This window comes from Staurois parvus, unplaced genomic scaffold, assembly GCF_062004578.1.
Source record: "Staurois parvus isolate SC_StPar_1 unplaced genomic scaffold, SC_StPar_1.0 ptg001853l, whole genome shotgun sequence".
Taxonomy (NCBI): Eukaryota; Metazoa; Chordata; class Amphibia; order Anura; family Ranidae; genus Staurois; species Staurois parvus.
The window spans coordinates 392,323-405,240 of NW_028319649.1; the positions used below are offsets into that span (position 1 = coordinate 392,323).

The 12,918-nt window shown below is 45.8% G+C and overlaps 1 protein-coding gene across 1 annotated transcript in view; it reads left to right on the forward strand.

The window, feature by feature from the left end:
* MMS19 (MMS19 cytosolic iron-sulfur assembly component) overlaps positions 1 to 12,918 on the forward strand; it is an 86,275-nt gene that overhangs the window by 56,781 nt on the left and 16,576 nt on the right. The window contains exons 18-20 of the mRNA XM_089664199.1: positions 4,245 to 4,400; positions 4,521 to 4,673; positions 9,335 to 9,434. Coding sequence (XP_089520325.1) covers positions 4,245 to 4,400; positions 4,521 to 4,673; positions 9,335 to 9,434 — 409 coding nt within the window. The remainder of the gene's footprint in view (positions 1 to 4,244; positions 4,401 to 4,520; positions 4,674 to 9,334; positions 9,435 to 12,918) is intronic.

A 12,918-nucleotide genomic window follows, 5' to 3' on the forward strand; every position in this document is an offset into this window, starting at 1 on the left:
CTTCCCATAGACACCCTCCTAAACCTTGTGGACGGCCTTCCCAGAAGAGTTGAAGCTGTTATAGCTGCAAAGGGCGGGGCCAACTCAATATTGAACCCTACGGACTAAGACTGGGGGCCATTAAAGGTCATGTGTGTGGAAAGGGCGGGGCCAACTCAATATTGAACCCTACGGACTAAGACTGGGGGGCCATTGAAGGTCATGTGCGTGGAAAGGGCGGGGCCAACTCAATATTGAACCCTATGGGCTATGGGCTTTGAGGCCCTGTGTGGGTCGAGGAAGGGAGGTGAGCAGGCATTGCTGCCATTTGAAGGAGAGTACTTGCACTTAGAAGTGGAGATCACGTGTGTGTTCCAGCTTAAAGCACAGTCACATGCATGGAATATTTTTTTCACCTTTGATATTGTCTTGTTCACCTATGGCATATATCATTTATGTATAATTTAGACACCATTGTATGTGGCCAATATTCTGTTTTCACGTATATATATTCTGTTCATTATATTTGATTTATGCACTATATATTTAGTTTCCTAATGTGTGTTATTTAGCTATTTTGGTTGACACTATTTTTTCTTTTCACTAGAGGGAGTCAACACACATTTATTATATATAGTGGTCACTTTGATTTATAATTACACTATATGGAGATACATGATTGTATTCATGTGATACAAGCGCTTCACTAATTTTTAATTTTATTTTGCACTTATTGGTATCAGCTAAGTGACAGCAGCTGTATTTTGTCAATTATTCCCATGAGCGCAGGAGGATCCCTTATTATTTATAATATACACTATATTGCCCCAAGTATTGGGCCGCCGGCCTTTCCACACACAACCTTTAATGGCCCCCAGTCTTAGCCCGTAGGGTTCAGTATTGAGTTGGCCCCGCCCTTTCCACACACATGACCTTTAATGGCCTCCCAGTCTTAGTCCGTAGGGTTCAATATTGAGTTGGCCCCGCCCTTTCCACACACATGACCTTTAATGGCCCCCCAGTCTTAGTCCGTAGGGTTCGATATTGAGTTGGCCCCGCCCTTTCCACGCACATGACATTTAATGGCCCCCAGTCTTGGTCCGTAGGGTTCAATATTGAGTTGGCCCCGCCCTTTCCACACACATGACCTTTAATGGCCCCCAGTCTTAGTCCATAGGGTTCGATATTGAGTTGGCCCCGCCCTTTCCACACACATGACCTTTAATGGCCCCCCAGTCTTAGTCCATAGGGTTCAATATTGAGTTGGCCCCGCCCTTTCCAAGCACATGACCTTTAATGACCCCCCAGTCTTAGTCCATAGGGTTCAATATTGAGTTGGCCCCGCCCTTTCCACGCACATGACCTTCAATGGCCCCCCAGTCTTAGTCCGTAGGGTTCAATATTGAGTTGGCCCCGCCCTTTGCAGCTATAACAGCTTCAACTCTTCTGGGAAGGCCGTCCACAAGGTTTAGGAGGGTGTCTATGGGAAGGTTGGACCATTCTTCCAGAAGCACATTTGTCAGGTCAGGCACTGATGTCGGGGGAGGGGGCCTGGCTCGCAGTCTTCGCTCTAATTCATCCCAAAGGTGTTCTATGGGGTTGAGGTCAGGACTCTGTGCAGGACAGTCAAGTTCCTCCACCCCAAACTGGCTCCTCCATGTCTTTATGGACCTTGCTTTGTGCACTGGTGGGCAGTCATGTTGGAACAGGAAGGGGCCATCCCCAAACTCTTCCCACAAAGTTGGGAGCATGAAATTGTCCAAAATGTCACCTTAAGAGTTCCCTTCACTGGAACTAGGGGGCCAAGTCCAACCTCTGAGGAACACCCCCACACCATAATACCCCCTCCATCAAACTTTACACTAGGGGTATACCGAAATTTCGGTGGCCAAAACGTTTCGGCCAAAAACACCCGTCGGCCGATATGAAAATAAGCACCAATGGATGTGCAGAAAATAACCCTGCCCCTTCGCCGTTGTCGCTGTCCACCCCCTTTTTTTGATCCAATGCTTTACATTGTAGAAGAGAGATGTGGGGTCTTATTGACCCCCATATCTCTCCATAAAGACCTGTCACTGTTTCTATCACAGGGGATGCATGCATTCCTTGTGATTGGAATAAAACTGATTAAAAAAACTGATTAAACTTTTTTTTTTTACACTGTTTGTTTTTAAAGTGCCCCCGTCCCCCCATGCTCGCATGTAGTGGTGAATGCATACATAGGCCACGCCCACATATGTAAACTGTGTTCAAACCACGCATGTGAGGTATCACCACGAACGTCGGAGCGAGAGCAATAATTCTCGCACTAGACCTCCTCTGTAACTTTACACTGCTAACCTGGAGAAATCTTTTAAGCATCACCCATGGAGATTTTTAAGTACCGCAGTTTGACGCCATTCCACAAGCGTGCACAGTTTTAAAGCGTGACATGTTGGGTATCTATTTACTCGCCGCAACATCATCTTTCATATTTTACACAAAGATAGGGATACATATTGTGATTTTTTTTTTTTAAATTCATAAAAGTGTATTGTTTTCCAAAAAATATAGATTAATTTTTAAAAACAGTCCATTTCGGTTTCGGTTTTTGGCCAAGTGCATCCTGAATTTTCAGTTTCGGCACCTGAATTTTCTTTTTGGTGCACCACTACTTTACGCTTGGCACAATGCAGTCAGGCAAGTACAATTCTCCTGGCAACCACCAAACCCAGACATGTCCATCGGATTGCCAGACAGAGAAGCATGATTGGTCACTCCAGAGAACATGTCTCCACTGCTCTAGAGTCCAGTGGCGGCGTGCTTTACACCTCGGCATCCGACACTTTGCATTGCACTTGGTGATGGAAGGCTTGGATGCAGCTTCTCGGCCATGGAAACCCATTCCATGAAGCTCTCTATGCACTGTTGTTGGGCTCATCTGAAGCCCACACCAAGTTTGGAGGTCTTTAGCTATTGACTCTGCAGACAGTTGGTGACTTCTGCGCACTGTGCGCTTCAGCATGCGCTGACCCCGCCCTGTCATGTGACGTGGCCTACCACTTGGTGGCTGAGTGGCTGTTGTTCCCAGTTGCTTCCACTTTGTTATAATCCCACTAACAGTTGAGCGTGGAATATTTAGTAGCCAGGAAATGTCACGGATGGACTTATTGCCCAGGTGGCCACCTATCACGGGACCACGCTTGGAGTCACTGAGCTCCTGAGAGCGACCCATTCTTTCACCAATGTTTGTAGAAGCAGTCTGCATGCCTAGGGGCTGGATTGTATACACCTGTGTCCATGGAGGGGATTGGAACACCTGAATCACATGATTGGGAGGGGATTGGAACACCTGAATCACATGATATGGAGGGGATTGGAATACCTGAATCACATGATATGGAGGGGATTGGAATACCTGAATCACATTATATGGAGGGGATTGGAATACCTGAATCACATTATATGGAGGGGATTGGAACACCTGAATCACATGATTGGGAGGGGATTGGAACACCTGAATCACATGATATGGAGGGGATTGAAACACCTGAATCACATGATATGGAATGGATTGGAACACCTGAATCACATGATATGGAGGGGATTGGAACACCTGAATCACATGATATGGAATGGATTGGAACACCTGAATCACATGATGTGCAGGGGATTGGAACACCTGAATCACATGATGTGGAGGGGATTGGAACACCTGAATCACATGATGTGGAGGGGATTGGAACACCTGAATCACATGAGGATGAGGATGACTGCTTTGGCATCTCTGTCAGTGGTGTAGAGAAGGGGAGCAGGTAGGTGGGCTTTGTGGGTTGTAAGGAACTGTAGGGATCTGGGGATGGAGTGGGGGAATTCTGAGGAAGGAAGGGGGACTGAAGGGCTCTAAGGAAGGGAGGAGGAAAGGGGGTCTGAGGAGGGGAAGGGTGAGGTCTAAGACTGCGTTGTCCTCCCCATACACCCCCTATTTTCCTAAAATACCTAATTCAGGCAAAATACCACATCATGGCCACTAGATGGAGCTGATGATCATTAGAAATATGTACATTAGACAAATTCCAGGGAATATATGTGACAGCTGCAGGGAATTCCCAGCAAATTCGTTATAAATTGACTCCCCAACTCTTCCATTACTGCATATCAGATTTTGGAACCTGCCCACAAGAAAGGGGTTGGAGAGGAGCTGTGCAGTTGGGTGGTTATCAGCGATCCATTGTCCCCCAATACGTGTGCATGTAGTCTCAATGACGGCTGTGTTTTTTCGGCAGTGTCCATGGAGGGCGTTGAACCTGCAGGCAGTGTTATCCCCGAGCATGCCGTACGGCTGCGGTGTCTTGAAGCTTTAGCGGCCATGTCTACTCATCACAGTATTGTGGAAGAGACGGTCCCCATCCTACTGGGCCACCTTAGAAGAGGACAGAGAGGTAAGTACTCTTCCCCATGAAGGATCCTCTGTAGCGTCTTCCGCCACCATCGCCTCATTCTGTAGTAGTTGATCGCCATGTCATCCGAATGCTACTTATTCCATTCTCTCATTGACGTAGAAGGGGAGACGAGCGCTGAAGACATCATCTCCGTGTGTAAGAGTCTGCATCGGGTGGCTGTACAGTGCCAGCAAAATGCCAAATCTCTGCGCTTCTACCACAAGACCGTAGTGCCCTGCCTCCTCTCCCTGACCGTACAGGCTGCAATGCGAGGTGAGCCGACACCATCCGCACACATTCATTGGTATTGGGGGAATGTAAAATCTACAAAACTCTTACAAATATAAAAAATGCTACTTTCCAAAGTTTTGAGTCCATCCTACTGGTCCTCACAGTTACCTATACCAGGGGCAGACTGACCGGGGTCAGTAGGGGGCCCCATGAGATACCCCTGGTACCTTTTTCATAGCCTTTTTTGTGTTTGGGCAAGGACACAGGGGCCCCATGATCCCCTATTGCCCGGGGGCCCCTTGATTTGTCAGTCTGCCCCTGATCTATACTCAGACAAAAAAAACCTAAAGCGGAGTTCCACTCACCCTGTCAAAAAATAAGTCAGCAGGTACAAAAACTGTAGCTGCTGACTTTTAAAAAAAAAAAACAGCCACTTACCTGTCCCTCGGTCCCGCGGTGTGTCCTGTAGTTCGTTTCACCAGCTGTCCTGGATTCCTGGAGGCCGGCTTCTTCAGTGTGGGCACCCGGCTGTGGCAGCTTGCGGGCTTCACGGCCGGGTACCCAGTGCGCATGCGCGAGTAGAGCTGCGCTTCATGAATGGTCCCCGTAGTCTTCTGGGACCTGTCACGTGTCCCAAAAGACTACAGGGAGGGAGGGCACCTTCCACTTCCAATTGCCTAGGCCAGGGGTAGGCAACCTGCTGCTCTCCAGCTGTTGCAGGACTACAAGTTCCATCATGCCTCTGCAAGTCATAGCTGTAACTGTCAGTTTTGTAATGTTGCAATGTCTCATGGGAAATGTAGTTCCACAACAGCTAGAGAGCCGCAGGTTGCCTACCCCTAGCCTAGGCGAGCAGAAGGTGTCCTCCCCCCTCCCTCCCTGTAGTCTTTTGGGACACGTGACAGGTCCTAGAAGACTACAGGACCATTCATGAAGCGCAGCTCCACTCGGAAGTGGGAGCGGGTACCTGTCAAATTCTGTAAAAAGGTGCCAGTTCTTAATGGCGAGCAGTCCTTAAAGCAGAACTTCCCCTTTTGGGTGGAGCTCTGCTTTAGCAAAAACAAAAAACACACATAGAAAAACAAAAGAAAAAAATATCCCCATACACTTTTTTCTGTTTCTGTGGCCAAAAATATTGGCATTGCATTTCTGCCAGATCATGCATCACTTCACCCAGAAAATTGTGCCTGACGGACTTGGATTTGTCTGGAAGTTGATGGAGATTCTTTAGCCACCATTCCAACAATCCTTTGTTGCAATCTTTGATGAATTTTTCTCTTTCGTCCTCGTCCAGGGAGATTAGCTGCAGTGCCATAGGCTGTAAACATCTTGATAATGTTGCGCACAGTGGGCACAGGAACATTAAGATCTCTGGACATGGATTTGCCACCTTGAGATGGTCCATGCTTTTCCACCATTTTTGTTCTCCAATCCTCAGACAATTCTTTGCTGCTCTTTCTCTCCTCCATGCGGCACACAGAGCCACCCAACAGAAAGGTGGAGGCCATATGTCAGCATTGTCCCTGGTTGTCGGTGTGATTTCCATATTGTCAGCACCTGGTCATGGATACGGGGGGGGGGGGGGTTCAGTTTAATGACCAATTACAGGAGCAGCACAGGCTTGGAATGAAATTATTTCTTACAACTTTGAGAAGGTGCCAATCATTCTGTCCGGTCTATTTTTGTGGATTTGCGTGGAATGTGTCAGATTTGGCCTTTTGTTTCTCCACTTTCTTTGTGTCACCAATACAAACCAAAGAAATAAATGTGAGAACGCTGATACATTTGTAATTGCAGCAAATCTCTGGGTGAAGTGGTGCGTTATCTGACCGAGATCAGAAATGCTGGGGGGGGGGGGGGGGGGACCAAGATTTTTGACCATGACTGTATCTCATAGCTGATACACGCAGTGAGAATGTTGAAGTGTACATTTGAGCAAATAAAACAAACAAATCCGGGTGTGAGAATACAAGGAAAATGAATGCCGCTCGGACCAGCCCAATAAAGTCGGATTGAGTGTTGGCCTCAGCCTATGCACCAGCCCCGCCCGCTGATGCGTTCTGCCCCGCCTGCTGATGCGTTCTGCCCCGCCTGCTGATGCGTTCTGCCCCGCCTGCTGATGCGTTCTGCCCCGCCTGCTGATGCGTTCTGCCCCGCCTGCTGATGCGTTCTGCCCCGCCGCACTGCAACAAATATGGGAGAATAATAATAGCAAAGCTTATTTTTTTTCTATAGGTACCGCAGTCATTTACCTTAGACATTGTAATAAAATCCCTCCAAAGAAAACTATAGTAATAGTACTACACTAAACTGATACTAAAGGATCTTTATTATTTATTAAAAAAAAACAAAAAACATGTTATACATATATACATAATAATGATGCAGCGCTAATATAAACTAAAATAAACAATCATGGGTGATAAAGTGTATAAAGCAGTAAAATATGAAAAGGTCTAAGGATCAGACCTATCGGTGCTCACACAACAAGAGTGACCCCAATTTACATGGGGATATAATAAATCGTGACCCCCCCATTGGGACACAATAGTAACAATCACAGATGTAAATTCCTGCTGAGGGATCAAAAAAAACACACCATGTGAAACACACATCACATATACATAATACAGTGACTAAAACGTCCATAAATTGGTGTAGTGATCTTCCTGTTCATGCACGGTGTGGATGTCAGAACACCCTCAGTGGGATCCCCAAAGGAATGGCCTCTCACCTCTACTTCATGACTCTGCAGGGACACAAAGCAAAAACAAAACTCTGGATCCTCAGAGTAACCACTCTATTAGTCAGATGATGCCAACAGGTAATAGCTATTCACCATTCCACTCTCATAGGTATAAATCATATGCCCATAGAACAGAAAGAGAACGCAATCTCCATAGTGTATTACTGTTTAACCATTTCAATACCGGGCAATTTACCCCCTTCCTGCCCCCAGGCCATTTTTCACGTTTCAGCGCTCTCACACTTTGAATGACAATTGCGCGGTCATACAACATTGTACCCAAACTAAAATTTTATCATTTTCACACAACTAGAGCTTTCTTTTGGTGGTATTTAATCATCGCTGGGGTTTTTATTTTTTGCTAAATTAACAAAAAAAGACCAAAAATTTTGAAAAAAACCCACATTTTTCTTTGTTTCTGTTATAAAAGTTTACAAATAAATAATTGTTCTTCATAAATTTAGGCCGAGATGTATTCTGCTACATGTCTTTGGTGAAAATAACCCAAATTAGATGTATTATTTAGTTTGTAGGAAAGTTATAGAGTTCACAAACTATGGTATAGATCTGAATATTGATCAATCCTGAAGTACTGACGGCCAATCTAATTTCTTGAGGTCCAAGAATGTCAGAATAGTACAGATATCCCCCAAATGACCCCTTTTTGCAGAGTAGACAGTCCGACGTACTTCATAAGAGGCATGGCGAGTTTTTTGAAGTTGTATTTTTTTTGTCATAATTTTTCCGAAAATGAAAAAATGAAAAAAATTATTTTCACTATTTTTTTTTTTTACATACTGTCACCAGTGCAGTACAGCGTCATCATATAACTGGCATGGCAGTGAACAGGGACACTGACTGGTGACAGTATGAAAAAAAAAATATATATTTTTTTTTTATTTTTTTTTTATTTTTTTATTATATTTAATTTTTTATTACATTTTTTTTATTTTTTTTAAGATTTTTTTTCATATTTTACTATGACCAAAATAGTACAATGTTACCATAGTAACATTGTACTACTTTGGGGAAGTGATCAGTATTTTTTTTTTTTTTTTTTTTTTTACACAATTTGCTTATAGCAAAGAATTACTTTGCTATAAGCAAGCATTTACCTGAATGACATCGATTCATTCAGCTTTTTTTTTTTTTTTTTTGTGCTTAGCTGTGATTTGGTCACAGCTAATCACATGACATGTGCATGTGATTAGCTGTGACCATTCACAGCTAGGCACTAGTATACAATGGATGACATCATGAATGAAGCCATCCATGTATACAACTGTCATGTGACCTGCTGTGATTGGTCACAGCAGGTCACATGGTACCAGCAACGGGAGCCGGTACTCGGATCTGTCATCGGCCGTGTCCGAGGTGCACGGCCCGTGACAGATCCCGCTGCTGCGCCGCTCTGCACTAGCGCAAACGGCGCATGTGCGGGAGCACGCCAAATGGCGTGCACCCGGAATGGAGGAGCACATCTGAAGCCGCCAAACGGCCATTGGCCGGGCTGCTAATGGTTAATGGCATATAAAAAAAAGAAAGCCAGAAGTGCACTCACATAAATGTAGCTTGCATCAAGTAGAATCCAGCATATATCAAGGTAGAATCCAATATGCAAGGTGTACTGCATGAAGAAAAAGCGCTGATAGGTATTCAAAAAATGGCGCCATGCCGGAACTGCGTCACACGTCCACACCTGTTCCTTCACTGTCCATCCCAGGCTGGTTGGTGACTGTCATGGAAGAAAGTCTAGGCCCTCACCTGGCTGTGCGGTCCGGATCACAAGAATGGTGGAGCAGAACCAGAAATGGTTTGCCATGCGGGATAAATACTACCAGAGTTTGTGGTGAATTTCATGTGTGCTTTGCATTGACTTTTGTTCCCTTTTTGTTGTGAGTTTTGCAGCTGCGTGTCAGTTGGCTGCACTGAGAATAATGGTTGTCGCTTTCCTCAGACAGGGAGACCACAGTGGAAAGTCACGTTCTTCTTGGTGACAGTGTCCTTACCGCCATGGTGCCTGTAATCAGCGCGGCCACCACTCACCTGGACCCCGAGTGAGTCCTCCTATAATTATTTACATTCATTGTATATATTATTGTAGAGCTTCAGTTGTCAGCGCTTGTCACACCTTTGCAGTTAATCACTTCAGCTCCGGGAGATTTGACAACACCCCCCCTTCTGACCAGGCCATTTTTTGCGATACGACGCTACGTTACTTTAACCGGCAGTTGTGCGGTCGTGCAAAGCTGCAGCCAAATGAAATGCATTTTTATCCCGCAAATAGAGATTTTTTTGGTGGTATTTGGCCACCTCTGCAGTTTTTACTTTTGCGTTATAAATGAAAAAAAGTACCAATATTTTTGAGGGGAAAAAAAATAAATAAATACACACACACACACACCACACACACACACACACATCACACACCACACACCACACACACCACACACACACGTATTTGAACCCCCTGTGATTCTGCAAGTTCTCCCACTTCTCCATCATGGAGGGTCTGACATTCACATTGCAGGGGATTCCCACTCTGAGGACAGAATTCAGGAGATCACATTGTATGATTTGTAAAGAATGTATTTGTCTCACACGGCTGAACAGAAGGATTTGAACACCTAAGAAACAGCAAGAATTCTGCCTCTCAAAGACCTGTTACTGCGCCTTTACAAAGTCCCCCTCTACTCCACTCATTCATCTCACTTAGTAGCACCTGTCTGAGCTCTTTAAAGACAGCTGTCCACCCCACAGTCAGTCAGACGCCAACTACTACCATGGGCAAGACCAAAGAGCTGTCAAAAGACACCAGAGACAAAATTGTGGACCTCCACAAGGCTGGAAAGGGCTACGGGGCAATTGCCAAGCAGCTTGGTGAAAATAGATGAACTGTTGGAGCAATTGTTAGAAAATGGAAGAGGCTAAAGACGACTGTCAGTCTCCCTCAGACTGGGGCTCCATGCAAGATGTCCCCTCGTGGGGTATCACTGATGAGAAGAAAGGTGAGGAATCAGCCCAGAACTACAAGGGAGGAGCTGGTCAATGACATGGAGAGAGCTGGGATCACAGTTTCACAGGTCACTGTCGGTAGAACACTACGTCGTCATGGTTTCCAATCATGCATTGCACGGAAGGTTCCCCTGCTCCAGTCATCACATGTCCAGGCCCGTCTGAAGGTTCCCCTGCTCCAGTCATCACATGTCCAGGCCCGTCTGAAGGTTCCCCTGCTCCAGTCATCACATGTCCAGGCCCGTCTGAAGGTTCCCCTGCTCCAGTCATCACATGTCCAGGCCCGTCTGAAGGTTCCCCTGCTCAAGTCATCACATGTCCAGGCCCTTCTGAAGGTTGTCAATGACCATCTGGATGATGCAGAGGAGGCATGGGAGAAAGTCATGTGGTCAGAGGAGACCAAAGGAGAACGTTTGGTCTAAACTTCGTCGTGTTTGGAGGAAAAAGGATGAGTTGCATCCCAAGAACACCATCCCTACTGTGAAGCATGGGGGTGGTAACATCATGCTTTGGGGGTGCTTTTCTGCGAAGGGGACAGGACGACTGCACTGTATTAAGGAGAGGATGAATGGGGCCATTTATTGTGAGATTTTCAGCAACAACCTCCTTCCCTCAGTCAGAGCATTGAAGACGGGTCGTGGCTGGGTCTTCCAACATGACAACGACCCGAAGCACACAGCCAGGAGAACCAAGGAGTGGCTCCGTAAGAAGCATATCAAGGTTCTGGAGTGGCCTAGCCAGTCTCCACACCTAAATCCAATAGAACATCTTTGGAGGGAGCTGAAACTCCGTGTTGCTCAGCGACAGCCCCGAAACCTGACAGATCTAGAGGAGATCGGTGTGGAGGAGTCGGCCAAAATCCCTGTTGCAGTGCAAACCTGGCCAAGGACTACAGGAACCGTCTGACCTCTGTAATTGCAGACAAAGGCTTCTGTACCAAATATTAACACGGATCTTCTCAGGGGTTCAAATACTTCTGTTCAGCCGTGAGAGACAAATACAGTCTTTACAAATCATACAATGTGATCTCCTGAATTCTGTCCTCAGAGTGGGAATCCCGTGCAATGTGAATGTCAGACCCTCCGTGATGGAGAAGTGGGAGAACTTGCAGAATCGCAGGGGGTTCAAATACTTCTGTTCCTCACTGTGTATACAGTCAGGTCCATAAATATTGGGACATGTGCACAATTCTAACATTTTTGGCTCTATACACCACAATGGATTTGAAATGAAACGAAGAAGATGTGCTTTAACTGCAGACTGTCAGCTTTAATTTGAGGGTATTTACATCCAAATCAGGTGAACGGTGTAGGAATTCCAACAGTTGCATATGTACCTCCCACTTGTTAAGGGACCAAAAGTAATGGGACAATTGGCTTCTCAGCTGTTCCATGGCCAGGTGTGTGTTGTTCCCTCATTATCCCAATTACAATGAGCAGATAAAAGGTCCAGAGTTCATTTCAAGTGTGCTATTTGCATTTGGAATCTGTTGCTGTCAACTCTCAAGATGAGACCCAAAGAGCTGTCACTATCAGTGAAGCCATCATTAGGCTGAAAAAACAAAACAAACCCATCAGAGAGATAGCAAAAACATTAGGCGGCCAAAACAACTGTTTGGAACATTCTTAAAAAGAAGGAACGCACCGGTGAGCTCAGCAACACCAAAAGACCCGGAAGACCACGGAAAACAACTGCGGTGGATGACAGAAGAATTCTTTCCCTGGTGAAGAAAACTCCCTTCACAACAGTTGGCCGGATCAAGAACACTCTCCAGGAGGTAGGTGTATGTGTGTCAAAGTCACCAATCAAGAGAAGACTTCACCAGAGTGAATACAGAGGGTTCACCACAAGATGGAAACCATTGGTGAGCCTCAAAAACAGGAAGGCCAGATTAGAGTTTGCCAAACAACATCTAAAGAAGCCTTCACAGTTCTGGAACAACATCCTATGGACAGATGAGACCGACATCAACTTGTACCAGAGTGATGGGAAGAGAAGAGTATGGAGAAGGAACTGCTCATGGTCCTAAGCATACCACCTCATCTGTGAAGCATGGTGGTGGTAGTGTCATGGCGTGGGCATGTATGGCTGCCAATGGAACTGCTTCTCTTGTATTTATTGATGATGTGACTGCTGACAGAAGCAGCCGGATGAATTGTGAAGTGTTTCGGGAATATTATCGGCTCATATTCAGCCAAATGCTTCACAACTCATTGGACGCTTCACAGTGCAGATGGACAATGACCCAAAGCAGACTGCAAAAGCCACCAAAGAAGTGGAATGTTCTGCAATGGCCAATCACCTGACCTGAATCCGATTGAGCATTTCACTTGCTGAAGACAAAACTGAAGGGAAAATGCCCCAAGAACAAGCAGGAACTGAAGACAGTTGCAGTAGAGGCCTGGCAGAGCATCACCAGGGATGACACCCAGCGTCTGGGGATGTCTATGCGTTCCACACTTCAGGCTGTCATTGACTGCAAAGGATTTGTAACCAAGTATTAAAAAGTGAAAGTTTGATTTATGA